Below are 20192 nucleotides of genomic sequence, written 5' to 3' on the forward strand. Positions count from 1 at the left end.
TGGAGCCAACTGACTTTGCTTGGTTGCAGTATCGATTTTCTACCAAAAGAGGGCGCTAATACAAAAGTCACGAAGAGTTGAGATGATGTAAAGTCAATGTTTATGATTCATGTCCCCTATAAAGACAAAGGTCAAAAGTGAAGATTTCTGGGGAAATTATTACCTTTTTGTCAAATAAAAAATGTGAAAATAGACAATATAGTCATAATTTTGAGAAAAATGCAACAACTTCATCTCCTACTGAAATACTAATCTTAAAGGTTTTCTAACTATATTTTAAGGTTATACGGAAACAAAACTCAAGAAAATTATATAAATGTTTTTAAATGTTATTTTTCCATTTAATTAATAAATTAAATAAAATATTATTTAACTATTTTATTGTAATTTATTTTTAGTTAAACTATTATAGTCATAAAATAATCCTGTAGAGGGGAAAGTCAACATTAAAACCAAATACTTTTGATATTATCACGACGCTCCTAAAATTAAATTATTCTGCCCACAAGATTATAATTGTTTTCTTTGTATTTTTTTTATATATAAGTACCGTGGTGTCATTCAAGTTTGAAATGAGTTTGGTTCTGACTTGAAGTAAACTAATTCCATTTAAGCTACATGCTAACGCTACCAACCTTTGCTGCACTTCTCGGAGTGATTGTCAAGTCGTCGAGATGACGACTGACTGAAGAAGGTGAGTTTTGACAAACCTTTGTCAAATATGACGCCTTTGATGTCATTTAACTTTTTGTAAGGTAACACATTAGTGTTTCCGAATGTACGTCGTCGTTACAAACATACATACATAGATGGATCGTTCTGTCTTACCTTTAGCGCCCAAATTTGTCCCAAATTTCGTCGTTACTCAAAACGAAGCGTCAATTACAAAAACGGAAAAACAAACAAACAAATAAACAAACAATACAAAACAAAAAAAACATTTTTCGAACTTCTTAGGACGAACCAGCATTGTAACGCGAAACAATCCAGGTAATAGTCATATCCCCAAAGCGTTCGGCTGCGACTACTACCCGGTTGATACATATATGTGGTTGATATGGATAGGTCTTAAGGTCTAAAAATGTGTTTTTATTTTTATATACACCAGGAATTGTGTGTATCACTCATACAAGGCACTTAAATGTACGAGTTTGGTTAATAAGACTGCAAATTTATTGTTCACAACTGGACACTGGCTACACCACCCGTTTTTTGGTTTTTTTAAATGGAATCTTTCCAAGATTAATTGTATGGTAAAATCTGTACTGTACAAGCTTTTTTAATTGGCCAAACAAAAAACAAAAGGGAAAATATATCACAAATATACAACAAAAAGGCCATGTAAAAGTTCCACATCCTCAAAACAGTTTCTTAAACTGAAGTAAAAAAACAAAATCGAACTGATTTTTGGAAACTCTAAAAGAAATCAATACCTCCAGTGGGCTCCTTTGAAGTGGCTTTTTTTTAAAGACTGTGAGCAATAATATATTATTGCTTACAAATTATTTTATCGACACATGTAAAGCCCATATTCACAGCTGTTTTGAGACAGATTCAACTACAGAGAGAGAGAGAAAAAGAGATGTGTATTTTTTTTTTCACTCTTTTAATCTTCTTTTCCCAGGGCCGTGTGAAACACATTTTAATTGTATCAACTTCTATTGACTGCCAAGATGTTTATACATATATGCCATTTAAAAAAAAGAAACAGTTGTGACGAAATGGTTTACGAGAATGCAGAAGTGATCGCCAATGAAAATGCAAGCTGTTAAAATGGCAGAAGATGATACAATACTTCATTTATATAGCGCAACGTGTAAAAGGCCTGTTTAAAAACAATGGAACAGTGGAATTATTAAAAACAAGATATAAGTAATAAAAAAAAGATGTTTTTAGCTTTATTTTTATCATTGGTGGAAAAAATACAGAGTGATAATAACGGTTTACTGATTTATTTAATTTTGAATGTCAGTAAGAGAGCTGTTTCAAGTGTAATTCAAGTGTTTAAAAAAAGGCCACTGTGTCAGCAGGAGAAAACTTGTGATTAGTATTGTGCTGACACTTCCTGAAAAAAATTTGCTATTGCACAAAGAAGGAAGAAAAATCGAAAGTTGGGAGGAGAAGAATCAGTACAAGAAGACGACTGTTGGACACACACACACACACTGAGAGGTATGTTCAACACTAGTTTAAAGATATCTTTATTAAGTTTGAGTTCTTTCTTAAGAGCAGCAACATGCTTCTCCAGTATGCTATATTTGGCCGCCAACATGACGGACGTGTTCATTTGGAACCTTTGCTTTCATTTTTTTTTTTTTTTTTTTTGTGCTTTGAGCTCTTACTAGGCAGAATATATGTTAAAAAAGACTAAATGCATATGTATTGTTTGCAATTTAATTTGAAATGTTGTTACCAAAATGAAAATAAGAAAATAGTTGTCAATTTATGAGAATTTCCAACATTATTCTCCACGCATTGCAACATCCTCATCAATTATCCATTCTGAGGAAAACAATTGTAAAAATGTAACAAGAATGAAGTTCTCAAAAAGTTCTACACGACCAATTGTTTAATAACCAGGTGGTCATATTCATGAACAATCACTATGAATTTATTGTTGCAAAAATAACACATTTTCTTGTAGAATTGTAATTTTTTTAAATAAAAATAAAATCCAGACTTTATTTTAATTTGTATTGGAAATTGCATGTCCTTATATGTCTCATGAAATTAAAATTCCGAAAGGAAATCTTACAAATATAAGAAGTGTGACCTATAAGTTAATATCCCATTTGAACGTGTGTGTTTGTGCGTGTGCATGTATGTTTTTACGTGACACCTTTTCCCATTAAGAGCAGAACTTCATGTTGGCTGCCTTTAGGATGTTCTTTCTCGCCTTGGCTGCTTTGCTCTTCCACGTGTGCGTCTACACAGGTATGAAAACAATCCGTCACTAGAGTAGATGTTAGCCTGTTTATTTGCTATGTCCTTAATATTTATAAATGGCAAAAAAAAAAAAAAAGTGGAACCTCACGAAAGCAACGTCTTATGTGCACTTGCAATGGCTGACCAGAAGGTGGTAGCATGTAGCTGTCACTCTCAAGAATAGGCAGCTGCTCAGAAGCAGTCTGTGGCAAGTCTTGATGTCAAAGTTGTCCATCTGTAACTTTAGTAGACCACTTTTCAAAACCCTTCTCGTCTTTATACATGGGTCTTGATGGCCGAAATCAATGCAGTGGACAGAGGTTCTAAAGCTCTTTGGAGACGTGTAAAATGTAAATAAGGATGGAATACAAATAATTGCAAATCATTTCATACACTAGCTATTCACCATGTACATGTTACTCTTCATACTGTCCGTGTCGTGTTTTTAATGATTATTTTCTTTAAGTAATTTGTGGTGTTATTTTGAAGGAGGCACATTACATGGCAACGACTTCTGCATGTCGGGCTTTTGCATCAGCCTGAGCCAAAGCGAGATCGTGTCTGAGGCCGGACTCTGCACCGTCATCCCATGCTCCTTCTCAGCCACGGGCTTCATTGCTCAGAGCATCGTGTGGTTCAAGTGCTCGCAAAGCAAAAGCAGATGCAGCGAATCGGAGATCATCTTCCACTCTAAGAACACCGCCAAAGTCCTACCCGGTTTCCATGGCCGAGTTCGGATGCTGGAGGCCGACGTGAGTCGCATGGACTGCAGCATCATGATCAACGACCTCACACGCTCGGACTCTGGAGCTTATCAACTGAGAGTTAATGGCCTGCTGATGAACAAGTCGGAGGGATTTACTTTCAAGAAACGGGTGTTGGTCACCATAGTATGTAAGTTCCATGGCTACGCAATTGTTTTTGTTTTGTTTTTTTAACTTGACAGCAAAAATTTGATGGTGGCAGTTGAATTCAACCAACTTTATACAACAACAAGCAGTGGTTTTCAGAGTGAGCAATTATTAAAAAAAAGGGCTCAAATATTTTTATTGACACTTGCCATAAAAGTTTATGGTCAAACTAAAAATTAAACAACGAGTATCAGTTGTCTATTTAAAATAGGTCACCAACCCTGGTCCTTGAGGGCACCTCTCCTGCTTTTTTTTTTTTTTTGCATTTCTCCCTGCTGCAAAACACCTCAAACTCAAATAATCAGCATTGTTGTCAGGCTTTTGAAGCTGGTGAGCTGATCATTTGAATCAGGTTTGTTCCAGCCTGGAGAGATGGGAAACATCCCGGATAGGGTTGGTTGGTGACCCCTGATTTAAAGCAAGTTAAACCACCGCCCTTTGCCTTTGGAAAAAAAGTTTGTTGCTACATTTTTCTACGTTTTAGTAATCAACAGTGGTTGGTTTCGCCCAAATAACATATTATGAACCAAAAAATGCAGAAAACAAGTATTTTGTGAAATGATGTCTTATGTACAACATTTTGCTAATAATTGTTGCTGAACATGCACTTTCTTCTGTAAAATATCAAAAACAACAGTGAAGATTTTGGCAAAAGCATGTATTTACAAGTAATCACCCGCATAACAATTTTACATTTGATAAACCAAGCAAACTTTTCTGCACTCTATTTAGTAGTAGTAGTATTTAATAGTGTGTGTGTGGGGGGGGGGGTGTGCGCCTGTGTGTACATACATTAATGTCATCAATCCCAAATTGAAATAATCACGTCATCTTTTTTCTATTTTTTGACACACACACATTAGATTTAAAGTGACAAACACAAATCACAAGCTGCTTGACACGATCAAATTTCCAAAGATCATCCAAAAGCGACCCGATGCTTCCATCTGATGGCCATAGTTAATTTGAATTGATGTTTTTTACTTTCCAAGCTTAATGCTCACATCAGACATTTCTCCGTGCATTCCCATAAAACAAAAAAACAACACTGTCGCTCCTTGTGACGATTCTCATTGAATACTATTCACTTCAACGGCGCTCAAAGAGTTAAATGTGGTGTTGTTTTATCAGCTCTCTGGCAGAAGCCCACCGTGTGGTGCCCCACGGCGAGTGCCGGTCAAGCGACGACACTCACCTGCGCGGCCCCGGGCTTCTGTTCTGGCTCCGTCCCCACTATCTACTGGGCGTGGAGACAAACGGATGATGACACTCGCGCCATCATCACTAACCCGACGGATACTTTGACGCCGTTCACTCGGAGATACAAGTCAACTTTGACCTTCAACGCTACTGCCGAACACCACGGCCGCGAGGTCACTTGCACAGTCTCTTACCAGGGAGTCCTTGAGATCACGGAAAAGACGGTGACGCTGAATGTTAACTGTGAGTAGCATCCACTGACGTCTTTGTGGTGTATGCGTGCAATGCATTGTGGGACGACTGCGTGTTGTCTCACAAGTCGAATTGATCATATGAAATTTGATTGATCTGACATTTATGTGATCTTGAAGCAAAGAATGCGGCAATTTCACTAGTTGCCATCGACCGGCAGAGGGATTCATTGAGACGTAACGGGCTGCTGTGCGAACAAAAACAGGAAGTAAATTGGATTTTGGCATGAGACCAATTTTGGAACAAAAATTAATAAATAAAAATAGAAAAGGAAAAAAAATCTCTGAACAAATGTTGACAAATTGTGATTTATTCTTTTAATGTTACAACTGATTTTCACAATATTTCACCTTTGGAAATTAAAATAAATTCAAAATTCAAACTTATTGTTGCGCAAAGTTATGACTTACTCTTGCTGAATTGCGATTTATTGTTGTAGAATACGACTTACTCTGGTCAAATTTTATATTATGACTTATACCTTATGACTTAATGTTATTTGTTTGTTGGGTATTTTTGTAACATGGCGTTATGTTTTTGTAAAATTCTGACTTATTGTCGTAATATTTCAACTTTTGACCCATTTTTCTATTATTACGACTTCTGTAGTGGTTATGCAGTCTTGCGAATAGCAAAAATGTGTGTTTAATTGACACCTATTGAAATTCTTTTTGATACAAAAAAAAAAAATCACAAGTATTGAATATACGCTTCCCATGTAAAATGGGGGCGGAAACACGCCTGGGATAAAAAAAATAAATCAATAAATATTATAAAATAGTGAAAAAAGGGAAGCAAATCTGCATGTGCCGAATCGCTAGTATGGCGGGTGTCGACTGAATTTTAACTTTTGACTTCATCTCATAAAATCACTGACTAATCCTCGTAAAATTCCGTTATTACGGTGGCCCAAAAGGCTCATGAAGGCTGAAATGATAAACGTTTGCTTCCCTACCAGATGCGAAGCCTCCATCCATCTCGGGACGGACGACGGTGAAGGAAGGCGACACCTTGACTCTTTTATGCAACTGTGACAGTTTCCCTCCTTCTCACCTCACATGGAACCTTCCCTATTTCAACGCCACAAACGTGCAACGCAGATCACAGCTGAACAAAACCGTAGCTAGCGTCTCACTCGTCATCCCCAACGCGACGGCGGCCCACTCCGGACGCTACGAGTGTGTAGCGACTCACCATACGGTGCACGTGGACGTGATGGTGACATGTGAGTCCAGTGAAGCCAAGCTAATGCGCGGCCCTTTGCGGCAGCCTGCGGTCGCTATTTGCCACCAATTACTCATGCAAATTGTGCGCTTGTGCAGGGTTTGCGGGAATCCTCAACGGGTCCGGATGTCGGCTGCGGGGGCAGCTGTTGACCTGCATGTGTATCAGCGTCGGGGTCCCGCGACCCGCCATCACGTGGCCGTTGCTGGCCAACAGATCGGTCTGCAGTGCCGTCACCACCGTGTCTGACGACAGCGTCAACGGCAGCGTCACACTAATTGTCGACAAGCTCAACATCTCTACTGTGGAGTGTGTCAGCATGCATGGAGATGGCGAGGACAAGAAAACACTTATCGTTCAAATGACAGAGTGGGAAGAAGGTAGGAATAATTTCAATATTATAACAGATATGAATATTTGTTGTATGTGACTTGTCTTCAGACAAAATATACTTCTTTTATACATACGAGTTGTTACCAGAAAATTGCAATTTATTCTGGGAAAAATTCCGATTTATTCTGTGAAAATTTGGACTCCTGAATTTCAGACTTGTACTTATAAAACCACAACTTTTACTCAGAAAAGGGTGAAGTGGGTCAGATAATGGATGGATAGACTGACTCATTCTCATAAAATTAGATCTTGTTCTTTTTTCAACTCATGACATAGTCTCTTAAAGTTACTCTGATTTATTCTCATGCGGTCACGACTTATTCTCATAAAATACGGACGTTTAGTCCTTAGTAAAAAAAAAAAGAATTCAGAAAATTATAACTTATTATAATATATTATTATAACTCAGAAAACATATTTAAGTGATAGGTTAGACTAACTCTAAAATTACAACTTTGCCTTCTATCATCATGACTCATTATGATATTTTAACTATCTAAGTTTTTCTTGGAAAATTTCAACTTGGTGCCCTGCGATTGGCTGGCAACCAGTCCAGGGTGTTTCCCGCCTGCTGCCCGAAAATAGTTGGGATTGGCTCTAGCACTCACGCAACCCTCGTGAGGGGAAGCGGCTCAGAAAATGGAAGAATGGATTTTAACTTGATCTTGTCTCATTACTATTTCTTGTCAAGGTATTACAATTTGTTCTCGAAAATCCAGAAGTATTCTTGTAAAATAAGACTTATTCTTCTCATATTACTGTACATGTTTTTGTAGTCATTTTAAGTTTTTCTTTATTCTCACAAAATTCCAATTTATTATTATTATTTTTTTTTTTTTTTGCAATATTTACAAAAAGCTTACCCTATTAAAATAATGAGACCATTTTAATTTCATGACCCTGTTAGCATTTAGCATGGAGCTAATTTAACATTTTTACCTTCTGACTGTGTCTTTGTCCCGACCAACATTCTCAACACCTCCACCCTCCATCTTTGGTTCAGAGGAAGGTATGAAAAAGATCGTAAGTATGCTTCGTCCGGATATCTTCATCGCATTTTTGAGCGGCGCACTTCTGTCAGCCATCTTGTGCTGGCTGTCCAGGACCTGCTGCAGGTACACCATCATCTTTTCTTCTTCTTTTATCATTTTTGTGTACACATCATAACATGTGCGTCCATGTTGACTTCCAGGAAAGGAAAGAAAAGCCCCGCCCGTCTGGATTTGGAGCTGTTGGCGCCACAAGAGAACCCACAGGTGTTCTTTTAGCAGTTCGCACCCAAATTATTATTATTTTATTTTTTTGGACTAATAGAAATGCAAAGGAGAAAACCAATTTTTTTTTCTTGCCGTTAATTCCAAGCTAATGCTGGAAGCTCACACTCGTTGCTTATTCTTAAATACTTAGAAATACTGCTTTTCTTTTGAAGTGCGTGAAAACCTATAGCCAACTGCTAATTTTGAGGGTGACGTTTTCTCTTGGCAGGAATACATCCTCAAAGATGTCGGCGAGGAGGCAACCAAAGCGGACGTGGAGTACGCCAGCATCAACTTCTCTGCGTTGAAGCGAAACAACACCAGGGAGGTGACGACCAATCACCAGGCCACCGAGTACGCTCAGATCAAAACAAAGGTGGATGTTGACCAATCACTAGAGCTTAACGACGATAAAGATGAGGAGGGAGTTACGGTGGAGGATAGGACACAATGCAACGATGAGAAGGAAGAGAAGGAGGGGGATGAGGAAGCGTTGTATTCTAACGTAAAGGATGCAATGATGTCATGAACGGTCACCGTTTGCTTTAATTCAGCTGTTTTTAACTGCAGTACAGAAGCAAAGCAAACCAGCAAAGGAAATTCAAGATGTTTTGATTGACAGTAATGATGTGTTTTGAAAGTGATAGTGCGATAATAGTGACAATGCACAGTAAAAACACATTTGTAAACATTTGAATACTTTTTATTTTTCATTTTATAACCCTTAAAAGCTTGTACAGTCTAAGTATTTTCACATATAAACACTTTTCTTCCTGTAAGGAACTTTTCTTTCCTTGGATGGTCATACTAAATTCATTCATTAGTAAATATATAAAAAAAATACAATGATGGATTGTTATCTATTAAAATGTATGGTTCCTAATTTTACCATTTTGAAATTTGGGCTATATTTCAGGAATATTTGTGGATTCAATGTTTTTGAGCTATATTTAAATAATATTAAATCAACATAGTGGTTGAAAAAAAAAACAAGATTTGCCATTACTGTCTTCAATGTATTTTAATTTATGTAGCTTGATTTGTAATAATAGTAATTGTTGCACACGACATAACTCAAATCTTTTTATTTTTGATGTGTCAAATTTCTAATGGATCTGATGAGATTGTTTAGGTGTACCTAATGGAGTGTCCGCTGGGCATTCAGCATCCAACTGGCTCGTTCTGCTCATTTACAGGTAAACATTGTATTAAAATTACAATTCACACAACAATAACATGCAAGCATGGAATCTTCCCGACATGGTCACACATGTACATAATATGTGCTTGAACAGATGACGAGTTGGACAGACACCTAAGGTAGGGCGAGGCCTGGAACCAGCACGTCTCAAAGCCCTGCGGGTGTGCCCACTCTCGGCCGAGGTCGCCAGGGCGGAGGTAAAGAGGCGACTGGCGGTGGCGGAGAAGGACTGGTCCACGCTGTCCTCCAGACTGGTGCAGATGGCCGTGCCTCGACACGCCCGCTTGGCTGGACGCTCCTTCACCGCTATGCTTCACGCCTTGAACATAGCCATTGATGACATGGCCGCAGACGCTGAGAAGATTTTGGCTTTGGCTTTCGCTTAGAGAGGAACAAAGCCCTTTACGCTCTTGCTTGAGGATTCAGGTTAGGTTCCTCTATATATCTGCAAAATAATAGCCAATTAAAATATTTATTGTACCAGGTTATTTTTGCTCCTGAACCTCAGCGTACAGCAGCAGCATTTCAGGTCTGTTGTTGTCTCCTTCATTTTCTCAGGTGAATTTAAGCTGTCATCTGTGAGGCGTGAGCAGTGTTTGTTTTTCATATAGTTCAGATTCACAATAGTTGTTACTGGCCAAGTATGAACACAAAACGAATTTGTCATCACGGTCACAACCCAGCCAAGAAACGTGAAAAGTAACAATGACCACCAGAGGGAGACAGAGGCTTGGTGGGTCACGACTTAGTGACCTGAGTTTCTCAGAAGGAAAAAGGAAAAAAATTAATTTGTTTTTCTACATAGTTTTATTAAAATTAACATGTCTTTTAAGGTATGTACATCCGTTCAAAAATGTCAATGCTGTTGGTGGCATTTTTTAATTTAAAGTATTTAAATATTTTTTTAAATCAAATTATTTGCGGAAAGAACAAGAACTCCCCCCCCCAAAAAAAGTTTTGTTTTTTTCCAAGGGGTTTTACCAACATTTACAGAGTAACATATTTCCACAGTTGTATTTTATAGAGTGTCGGCCATGTTATTTATGGCATGATTGTAGCGGCGGTGCAAAAAGGAAGCGCCACCATTGTGAGTTTGCAAGCGTAATGGCTAACAGAAAATATTGTAGTGTGTCGATACCTCTGTTTACAACATACAAATCTTGTTCTTCTAAACTGACAAACTCATCATCTCAAAACATACATCTATTATCATGCCCAAAGATGTACAGTAAATTACAAAATGAACATAAATCTGTCACGTTCTTTAGGCGTTAATAACAGGATTATTGAATAATTAAAAAAAAAAAAGGCTGTCGTTTGTATCTGTCAAATTTACTGTCTCAGTGAAGTGTGCCGCCATCTAGTGGGTGACAGTGGAATCAATCCCAATATAATTGCATATAAATATACAATTGAATACAATACAATTTTATTTATATAGCGCTTTCGAATGTGAGTTGGACCAAAGTATGAATGAAATAGCACAATGGAGGCGCCCTTACTGTACATCTTTAGACTTGATTAGTTATGTGTAATGGGAAATGTTTATTCTGGAAAAAAGGAGATTTGCTTTTCGCAACTAGAGAAAGCGACGGCTGTAGTTTCACATTATTTACGAGTAATCATAATTACGTTTTTGTATTATCCGTTGCGCTTGCTCTAAATATATTCTGTGTGTATTATTTTAGAGTGTGTTTAAAGACATTTAAAAAAAATAAATGCTATAAAAGAACATTTTTAAAAAGCATGCTTATGTAGTATTTAAATAGGGTATTGATAGAACTATATTGCAGATTTTTCTCATTACAAGGGACTATATTTCAATAAATGTGTGTGTGTGTGTTGAGAACCACTGAAATCTTTCACTCTGTCGAGGCTGCAACCTCTTCGCTAGCCACTTCTTGTCCAGTAGGAGCAGCCTCCACCTTTTCCTCCTCCTTCGGTTCCGGATCTGGTTGCTGCTCCTCGCCCTTGTCGCTTTCGGCGGTGCGCAGTCGTATCTCTGCGTACTCACCCGTGACGGAGGAGAGTCCTCGTATCTCGGCGTGGTCGCGCACCTGCAGTTTGACCACGTTGACGTGGGCGTAGTGCAACTCGTCATCGTCTGGCGGCGCCACCTTAGCCAAGTCGGCGTTGTTTGCATAAATGGGATTGGCGTGGGAAGTGTTGCTCTGAAAACACACGAAATTTGTTTGGCGTTCTGGTATAAGAATAACACATTGGAGGGTGTTTTATTTTTCCTCCAGAAACAAACAATAGAAAAAAATAGACCTTTGACATAAAATCAGCGATCTGGTTATGGTTGCAAAGTCTGTAGTAACATTTTTTTTTAGAATTTTTTAAAAGTTTTATTAAAATTAAAATAAAGTAAAAAAAAAAAAATCATTTTAAAAAAATTGTTTACTTTTTATTTTAGTTTTATTTTTTTTCTATTTTATTAGATTGTTGCATTCGTTCTGTTTATGTTAGGATTTTATTTGTTTTATTCATTTTCAATTTCATTTGTGTTTTATTTCATTTATTTACTTTTACATTTTAAACATTTTTATTTGATTTTGTGTTTTTAATTTTTGGATTTTGTGACTTGGCATTTTTTTTATTCTATACCTTCTATTTTATTGTTTTATTATGTTTTGTGATTCCATGTTATTTTCTTTCCAGGTTTTTGTTTATTTTTTGGCATTATTGTTTCCTCTTGTCTTTGAACCTTTTTAATCAGTTCTTTTGCTGGCATCAAAAGTACCCTCACATCTCCAAAACAATCACTTTTTGAAAACAAGTCACCATGTTTGTTCAGCAATTAACATTATATCAATGTATTCGACACGTTGGATTGGTCAATAATTTGTCAAATTAACATCGCCGCATGGGGACTGTCCAATATGAAAAATTTGTGGAATAATGTGAAATTGACCACATTTGGATAAAGGAGGTTTCCGACCAACGTTAGTAATTTGTAAAACCAGACTTAGTTTTCATTGATGAGATTTTTTTTATATACCTGTATGTAATTTGTCCCAAGAATTGATTAATTTTACACAAAGAAAATTGTACAGCTATCTTGTGTAACCTAAACGAAGGGTTTAACTTAAATACATTCAATTAGCAGACAGTTATTCATGTTGACTTCTTTAACTCACCTCATTGGTGACCAAAAAGTCAGTGGCATTGTCTGTTCGTCTGTCGCTGGGTGGGAAGGTGCGTTTGGTTTTCCTGCAGGACAAACGCAACAAAAACATCAAAAAACTCATTTTGGAAAATGTTTGTCTCTAGCCAACTTGTTTGCTCCGTTGTAAAGTGTAATCAAGCTTATTGCCAAACACTGTTAAACAGTGTTTGGAAAACCTGTTTTTAATGTGTCCTAAAGACAACCACAAAAAATTTAACATGTTATTATATCGGTATATTTTATCAAACATTTTATTTTACTCTTGTACATTATTTTTTTATTGTATATATTTTTAAAATATTTAAGAATGTAAGTAGACCTAAATGTATTTTTACATATACATATTTTTCAAGTGTTTTTAAATTCAGCTAAATTAAATAATACATTTGAAATAAAAATATAAACTTTTTTTTTTACATTTTATATTGTTTTTATTGTGTATTTTAAACGGTTAGTTCTAAAATGTAAAATAACAAGGTAAAGTCAAACCACTTACTAAAATTTAAATGTTTACATTTTGTTAATTAATAAGATTTTTAATTTATTTTAAAAATATTGTATACTTGTGCTAATGTATTTGCTCTAAACATGTTTTTTTTATTAAAATATATATATATATCTTTAATATATAAAATATATCTTTAATATATAAAATATATGTTTAATTTATAATCTGTTTTTATAGTAAGCTAAATCTAACATTAACATTTTGATATAACATCTGTACATATTTTTCTTTTGGTCTTATATATCGTAATTTGTGTTTTATACATGTTCAACTAATTGTTTTATACCTTATTGAGTCACCTGTGTGCTCACCTGCAAATGTACAAGAGCAGCAGGAGACTCAAGATCAGCAAGGTCATCACCCCCACAGCTGAACCAATCAGAACCGTCACCTCTGAAAAGACAAAGACAATCATGAGTGATGCTCGCAGATCATAGCAATCATAATCAAAACGAAATCAAAGAGACCTGTCTGAGCGGCAGGGGAGGACATGTTGAAGACAAAACTGTCAAATCCTAACGGGTTGACGCTAAAGCAAACCAGTGAGGAGTCTAATAATTCTTCACTGTCCAGGCGCTGCAGGATGATGACACTCCTCCGGGTGGCGCTGTCCAGGACCTCCTCCGTGATGGGTCGCTGGTCCGAGTGATTGACAAGCACCCTGAACAATTCCCAGTGGAGGGAGGGCGGCGGGTTGGCTTGGCTATCGCAGGTACATCTCGTCTGGGCCGACACGTGCTGGCAGTGGGAGGATGTCAGGATTTCTGGGGTAACTGAAGACAGTAAACGGCATTTTCTGAAATGGCTCCTTCACACTTTTTTTTGTGGGCCTATTCAACATGAAATTTGGTAGCCATGTCTAAGTGAAAGTATCTTCAGTGACTGAATTAAAAAAAATGCCAAGCGTGCTAACATGCCAAATTGGTTGCTTCAAATCAAATGAAGACTTACGGTGTCTTTTCAGGCATAGTTCATGGTGACATTGTTTTTGTGGGTCTCTTCTTACTTTGTCTTTTCAGTTTCTATTAGCTTTTTTTGTCGCTCTACTCACAACAGACATGACTACCCAATTTCATGTTGCTAAGTGAGGCTCTTTTTGGTACTGAAAGTTTCCCCAAAGTTGTCTTTTTGTGTGTTTGATGGCAAGTCAGTCCAGCCTTCTTGCTATGTTTTTTTTTTTTTTTGCCAATCTCTTTATGATAGACCTGCCGACCAAACGGCACATTTCGAAGGTCATTTATTGCTCACATGTGACGTCAATGGCGATCGGCTGCGCCGCCTGGGCCCCGTGAACGTTGAGATTTTCACAATAAAACGTGTCCCGCGACAGCTTTGTGACGTTGAAGGTCATTTCCTGTCCCGAGCCCATCAGCGTCCTCTCCCCGGCGTTCTCTCGGTACCAGGTGACGTTGGTGGCCGGCGGGTTGGCCAAGCTGACGCACCTTAAAGTCACGGCGGTGCCGTCGGGTAAAGAGCCAGATGGCGACACGGACACCGACGTGTTCTTAGGAGGATCTGTAACACAAAGGTGCGTGCTAATGACCTTTGAAGGCGTGTGGCCAAGTGAGTGATGTCTTGAGTTTGTGTCTAAACTATTTTTTTTCAAATTGGATTAATTGGAGGAGCGTCATCATCCTGCAGACACACTTGTCATGCTCCATTCAGCAAATGAATGAATTCACAGAGCTCACGCATTCACGACGTCCAACATCCTTACACTGAACGTCCATCTGAACAGTTGCAGACGTTTCCTCTCCCAGCAGGTTCGTGGCCTTGCAGCGGTATTCGCCGCTGTGTCTGGGCAGGGCGGGATCCAGGGTCAGGAGGTCGCCAATCTGCAGGTCCTCTCCGCCATTTATGGACCAGCTGTAGTTGTGCACGGGCGGCTTGGCTCGGCTCTGGCACAGAAAGATTACCGGAGTGCCCTCCACGATTGTGCCGAGCGGCTCCACGATCACTGTGGTGTCCTTGGGAGGAACTGTTAACAGCAAAAAAAAAAAAATTAAAAATAACATTACTATTACAACCACCAAAGTTTGGCACTTTCCTTATGATTTAATATAAATTAGCAGGAAATCGACTCGAATCATCCTGACAATTCCAGATGTTGTCAGGGTTACAATAAAGAATAATTAAGAAACTTCAGATTTGCTTTTATTTTGTTACGTTTGTGAGAGGGTAGATCTAAAAAAAAAAAAAAAGAAAAAGAAAATGTCACACCCACCCGAACCTTTTCTGGGTAGGTATGGAAAATGAACAGCTAATGTACTTAATTAATTCTTAATGAATCTGACAAAGTGTTCTTAAGACTCTAAATGAGCCACTCTTAACTTTCATCGTCAAACGAAGAAACCTAATAAATGCGTAAATGAGTCTTTATAAACACGAGGCTAAGCTAGTAGCGCGAAAAATAGCCGCGCATTCGGAATGCGCATGGACGGCAAGAGGACAGAATGTCGCCACGCTCGGGAACACGATGACAACTCATCCCCCTCCCCCAATGGTCTGTATTGATAGCACAGGTTTTGGCATTGACAAAAAAAAAAAAGGAAAACTCGTGAAAATCGGTTGCGAAGTGAGCAAGTTACAACTGAATTTCAATGTCAATGAACGCCGTTGATGGGAAGTTGCCCCTCCCAACATGGCGTAGCTTAGCTGGGCTGCGACAGCGTGCTGGCGTATCTCTTTTCTTATCTGTGGTTAGCATAGCAACTGTTAGCATCCAAGCTAACGAAAGCTGGACTCACATTGAACATCAATGGTGATGACGGACGAATTTTGCTTCCCGTAGGAGTTGCGCACCCCGCAGTGAAAGCTGGGCGCGTCTTCCGTGACGGCGACGATGTATCGCTTCCTGATTCCCACCGGCGTCACCTGACCGGCGTCCACTTGGTACCACGTGTACGCGCTCACCGCAGGGTTGGCGATGGTGTTGCAGGTCAGTGTGACCCACGTGCCCGCCGTCACGGGGCCCGGGTAGCTCACCGACGTGTTCTTAGGACCATCTGAACAAAACAAATAAGACCGGAATACTTTTACTCGGATACAATGGATACTTCAACTCACGTACATCACGCATCTGTACTTTACTTCGTTAGATTTGAGCTTTTAATGTAACTGAGTAAAAAGACTCATTTTTTTGCATAGAAATACTTTTTTTGGCAACTTTCACTTTGACTGCACTGCATTTGTTACACTGACATTACTTTTATCTTTGAAGTATTATTGTACCCGATGATTTTGTGTTCAGATGCACTTACACTTTTAGCCAAGTATCACTGTCAGGTACTTTATACAAGATTGAGTAAATGACATTGTTGCGCACTTAGTACAGTTTGGATAGATGGAGACTTTTTAATGAGGTAATATACAGTATGCAATTTCCTTCAGTTCCATTTCCTCATTTGTGTGCGCGCAAAGTACAAAGTGACATAGAAACTAAATATTTTGTAAGGTTTGCTGAAGTATAATGATCCTCAACTATAGCAATCCGATTTTTTTTCAAATGTAATTAATTTGACATTTTCCATTTTCATCAATGCATTTTAAAATAAGATCAAATAGATTTAATTTGATCTGGATTAATACGTTACATTTAAATTATTCTATCTTAATTGTTTTTTTTAATTGAATTAGTTTTTTATCAAGTAAAATAAATTAAATTCATTTTGTTAATTATGTTGCATTGTTTTTTCTTGTATTTGTAAAAAGAATGTATATTAACTATGTTTTCACAAGGAATCAAATATTTTTTAAAATAATAATTCATGTAATTTGTTAAAAATTGAGTCTCATTTTAGCTATTTTCAAAATTTTAATCTATTTATTTGAAAATAATATGAAAAATGCTTTAGATTTTTAACTTTTTTTAAAAATAATTTAGAATTTATTTTTAATTCTTAATTTTATTCATTTAAAAAAATCTTTTAGACATTTTGTGGAATTTTGAAAATACGTCCCAATTATTTCTTTTTTATTTTTTGCATTTGTAAATTGTGATTGAAATTATTAAGGATGTTTTGAAACTTAAAATAAACTCAATTTTATTTAGAAAATAAAATATTTTTTTCTAATTAAATTTTTTAACTCTAATGAATTTCATTTTTCACACCTCGCCTTATCCCAAAACAAGAAGTGTTTGGTGTTGAAATTGTGTTAAATTATTTTGGAATGTATTTTGCAACAAAAATAAATACATTTCTTTTTCTAAACGAAAACAACTCACGCAAAACTTGAAGCGTCAACTCGCGTTCTGTCAACAGCTCAGTGCGTCCCGCTTGCCTCCTGTAGATGGCGCTGCAGGTCGCCTTCAGTCTGTTGTGTTGGTAAGTCGCGTTGAAATTCATGACTGCGATGACCCTCGCCGGCTCCTCCGCCTCCTCCTCCTCCGTGACGGCACCCAGCTGTGGCGTCCACGTCAGGAGTGGCGGCAGCGTTGGGCAAAGAGCGTTGGCCAAGCACTCCAGAGCCACCGCGTCGCCCTCGTTAACCTCCAGAGAGCTTGGAGCGATAGTGGGCTTGGGTGCCGAGTCTGCGACATCACACGAGATGAAGAACAACTCGTCTTCTTGCCGGTAAATGTGTGCAGAACATTGGCTGTGTCCAAATTCACAGGCTGCGTCCTACGAGGCCCGCATTTTTTTCCCGGCTGCATGACGTCACTTCAGGCATGACCCGATCACACGTGGTTTTCAAAATCTAGATTAACAATTTGCAGCCTGGGTTTGGACACAGTCTACGAGTTAGGAGTTCATCTAACTTGAAACCCAAACTCTGACTTGAAAGCAGCCTTCGGAACCAACCTTTAATGTCCACAAAGACGCTCTGGGGAAAGTTGAACTTGAGACTGTTGTCGCAGTGCAGCCTGAAGTAATAATAGTCGTTGTATGCCGTCATATCGTCAAGGATGGTGCTGCAGTCTTTTTCCTGACACGGGACAAAATCACGCTTAGACATACAATAAACTTCACTTGTAAATATCAAATGAGTGCTGTAAACACTCTACTTGCAAATTATTTAAAAAATTCCCAAAAAAATATCTACGTATCTTTGGAAAAGCTAATGCGAAAGGTAACGCTGAAGCTAACTTTAGATTCTAAGGTTGGTTAAATGTAATGCTGGCGCTAACGTCAGAAACGAACGTTGCTTTTTTTTGGTGCTAACTTCCCAAGTGAACATGAAAGTTAACGCAGCAAGCAAATGTTGAAGCTAACATTGCAAGCTAACGTTAGCGGTGACGTTGGAAGCCAGCTTTGTAAAGCTAATTTTGAAAGTTAATTTTTACGATAACTTTAAGCTAAATTCGGAAGTCAACGTTAAAAGTAACTTTGTGACGCTAGAATTAAAGTGAGTGTCCATGCTATCATTGGAAGCTAGCATCAACGGCAACGTTGGACACTTCATTTCACGAAAAAAATGAAAATCGACTTCTTTTAAAAATGCAATTTAAATATTTTTTACGTTTTTTTTTTTTTTTTGCAATTTGACAAGTGTAATTGGGCAGCTTAGTGATGAAGTACCGCCTCCACCAATTTTTCTCTCGTTACGCGTGCTCACTATTTTTTTTTTTCGCACTCTGAGCGAGTACAATAGTCGTAGCCCTGGTTGTCACAGTAACAAAATCTGAACTCAACATTGGCCTCGCTCCATGGCTGTATATTTTTATCTTCATATATTTATACATCGCATTTATTCTTACTTGCAAATTCCCGGTGAGGGTTCCTTGCAGGAGACCCAGATAGGCACTCTCCTCCCTCGTGCGGCTCGAGTCGAACACTTGCGTTCTGTAATAGCCTCGCATCCAAATGGCGGTGCAGGTGCGGTCCAAAAATGGATCCCATTCCGGAGGCATGGTGAACCTGCAGGGAATGCGAACGCACGAGCCGCTCACGCCCTGCACGGACGACGGCAACACAGTCGCCCATTCCTGACACAGGATGCCTGAAACCATGATGATAGTCAGACAAAAACAACAAAAAAAAATTTATAATAACAATACAAAGAACAATGATAACATATTTATTTCAAGAAATTAAATCATTTCATATTTTTTTGGGTTAAAAAAATTATTTCAATAGGTGCAACTATGGATCTACAAGATAAAACATTTTTTTAAATTTTGTAATTTTTAAAAAAAAATTGGGAATTTTTCACTTTTTATATAAAAATGTCTTAGAACAAAATAAAAAAAAAAGATTTCAATAAACGTATTCTAATAAGAGGCTTGTAATCTAAATTTTGTATTCTTATTCGTGAATATTTTTTTCCAAATGTCCTTGGAAAAGGTGAAGGAAAAAGAAGATTTATGGTACTTTTTATTTCAATATGACAACGCTAACCTTGAGTCATATAGAAAAAAATAATGAATTTTATTTTTGATGTACTTTTCATTTAAAGATATAAAAAAGAAAATCATTGTCATCTCCGATGCACTTTTGGGAATTTAGAAAATGAAATAATTCAACTAAAACAATGAAAATCGTTGTATTTTCACGGCATTTGAACGTTTACTAGCCCAACGGGAAGCTAATTAAGAAAAAAAAAAAAAAAAAGAATAACATATGACTTGCCTTCAAGCAGACCGCAAAGTAGAAAAACCTTCACAGCGATGTGTGTCATTTGATTTTTTTCCCTCTCCTTGCTGATGCACAAAAAAAAAAATGTGGAAAGTCTCTGTTTCCAGTTACTTTTTTTCGGCTTAACTTGGATCCGATGGCCACGCTCGAATTGAGGACGTCTTCAAATTCAACTGCTCACAGTTCCTCTGCACTCTCACTAAACACACGTGCGTGTGTGTGTGTGTGGGGGTGTGTGTGTGTGTAGCTGTCAACCTCTATGAAGGAAGCTCAAAGTATCTTTATTTGCTAATAAAAAAATTAAAAAATTAAAACAAAGAGTAAAGGAGGCAAATCTGGTCGCACTGAAATTGTTCCACAAGGAAATATCTCCAACAATTTGCGCTGTTCCTCTCAAAAGGAAGTCTTGCGCTAAAAAGGGACTTTTGATCGTTTGATTTTTGCATGACTAAGGCAGGAAATTGCTTTTGAGGTCAGAAACATTTCGACAGCAATTTTGAAAGCTGTTCCGACATGAACCAACCGAATGTGCTGTTGCAAGTACAGAAAGAACATCCTTGCAATGGGCAGAAATTAAA

The 20192-nt window shown here is 37.7% G+C and overlaps 2 protein-coding genes across 4 annotated transcripts; one reads left to right on the forward strand and one right to left on the reverse strand.

The window, feature by feature from the left end:
• Positions 1-639: 639 nt before the first annotated feature.
• LOC148328593 (sialic acid-binding Ig-like lectin 5) lies at positions 640-9836 on the forward strand. Of its 3 annotated transcripts, none has more exons than XM_088307381.1 (11): positions 640-693; positions 2079-2172; positions 2859-2934; positions 3415-3819; positions 4968-5279; positions 6247-6513; positions 6611-6892; positions 7909-8020; positions 8098-8161; positions 8391-9357; positions 9457-9836. In XM_088307381.1, the coding sequence occupies exons 3-10, from the start codon at positions 2865-2867 to the stop codon at positions 8688-8690; spliced, it is 1812 nt and encodes a 603-aa protein (XP_088163507.1). In that variant the 5' UTR covers positions 640-693; positions 2079-2172; positions 2859-2864; the 3' UTR covers positions 8691-9357; positions 9457-9836. The 3 variants fall into 3 exon arrangements, with proteins under 3 accessions (XP_088163507.1, XP_088163508.1, XP_088163506.1); XM_088307382.1 differs by having other exon boundaries at positions 660-693; positions 2882-2934; XM_088307380.1 differs by having other exon boundaries at positions 668-693; positions 2854-2934.
• Positions 9837-10150: 314 nt separating this feature from the next.
• Positions 10151-20012, reverse strand: LOC148328594 (myelin-associated glycoprotein-like). Its single transcript, XM_088307379.1, has 11 exons — positions 19609-20012; positions 18738-18979; positions 17842-17965; positions 17265-17570; positions 15787-16044; positions 14757-15017; positions 14288-14554; positions 13507-13812; positions 13351-13432; positions 12503-12575; positions 10151-11533 (listed from the first exon to the last, which is right to left on the reverse strand). The coding sequence occupies exons 1-11, from the start codon at positions 19655-19657 to the stop codon at positions 11225-11227; spliced, it is 2277 nt and encodes a 758-aa protein (XP_088163505.1). The 5' UTR covers positions 19658-20012; the 3' UTR covers positions 10151-11224.
• Positions 20013-20192: the final 180 nt, after the last annotated feature.

Source organism: Idiotropiscis lumnitzeri, chromosome 10 (genome assembly GCF_059441095.1).
Source record: "Idiotropiscis lumnitzeri isolate Australia: NSW breed Sydney's pygmy pipehorse chromosome 10, RoL_Ilum_1.0, whole genome shotgun sequence".
Classification (NCBI taxonomy): domain Eukaryota; kingdom Metazoa; phylum Chordata; class Actinopteri; order Syngnathiformes; family Syngnathidae; genus Idiotropiscis; species Idiotropiscis lumnitzeri.

What these genes read in the sequence shown, in the direction of transcription:
- LOC148328593 (XM_088307381.1), top strand. Translation starts at nt 2,865, where the DNA reads ATGTTGGCTGCCTTTAGGATGTTCTTTCTCGCCTTGGCTGCTTTGCTC. An exon ending in GGTGACGCTGAATGTTAACT is followed by an intron (nt 5,280 to 6,246) that starts GTGAGTAGCATC and finishes CTTCCCTACCAG; the next exon opens with ATGCGAAGCCTCCATCCATC. An exon ending in CTGTCCAGGACCTGCTGCAG is followed by an intron (nt 8,021 to 8,097) that starts GTACACCATCAT and finishes GTTGACTTCCAG; the next exon opens with GAAAGGAAAGAAAAGCCCCG.
- LOC148328594 (XM_088307379.1), bottom strand. Translation starts at nt 19,657, where the DNA reads ATGACACACATCGCTGTGAAGGTTTTTCTACTTTGCGGTCTGCTTGAA. An exon ending in GTTGACGCTTCAAGTTTTGC is followed by an intron (nt 16,045 to 17,264) that starts GTGAGTTGTTTT and finishes TGTTTTGTTCAG; the next exon opens with ATGGTCCTAAGAACACGTCG. An exon ending in ACTTTTTGGTCACCAATGAG is followed by an intron (nt 11,534 to 12,502) that starts GTGAGTTAAAGA and finishes GTGTGTTTTCAG; the next exon opens with AGCAACACTTCCCACGCCAA.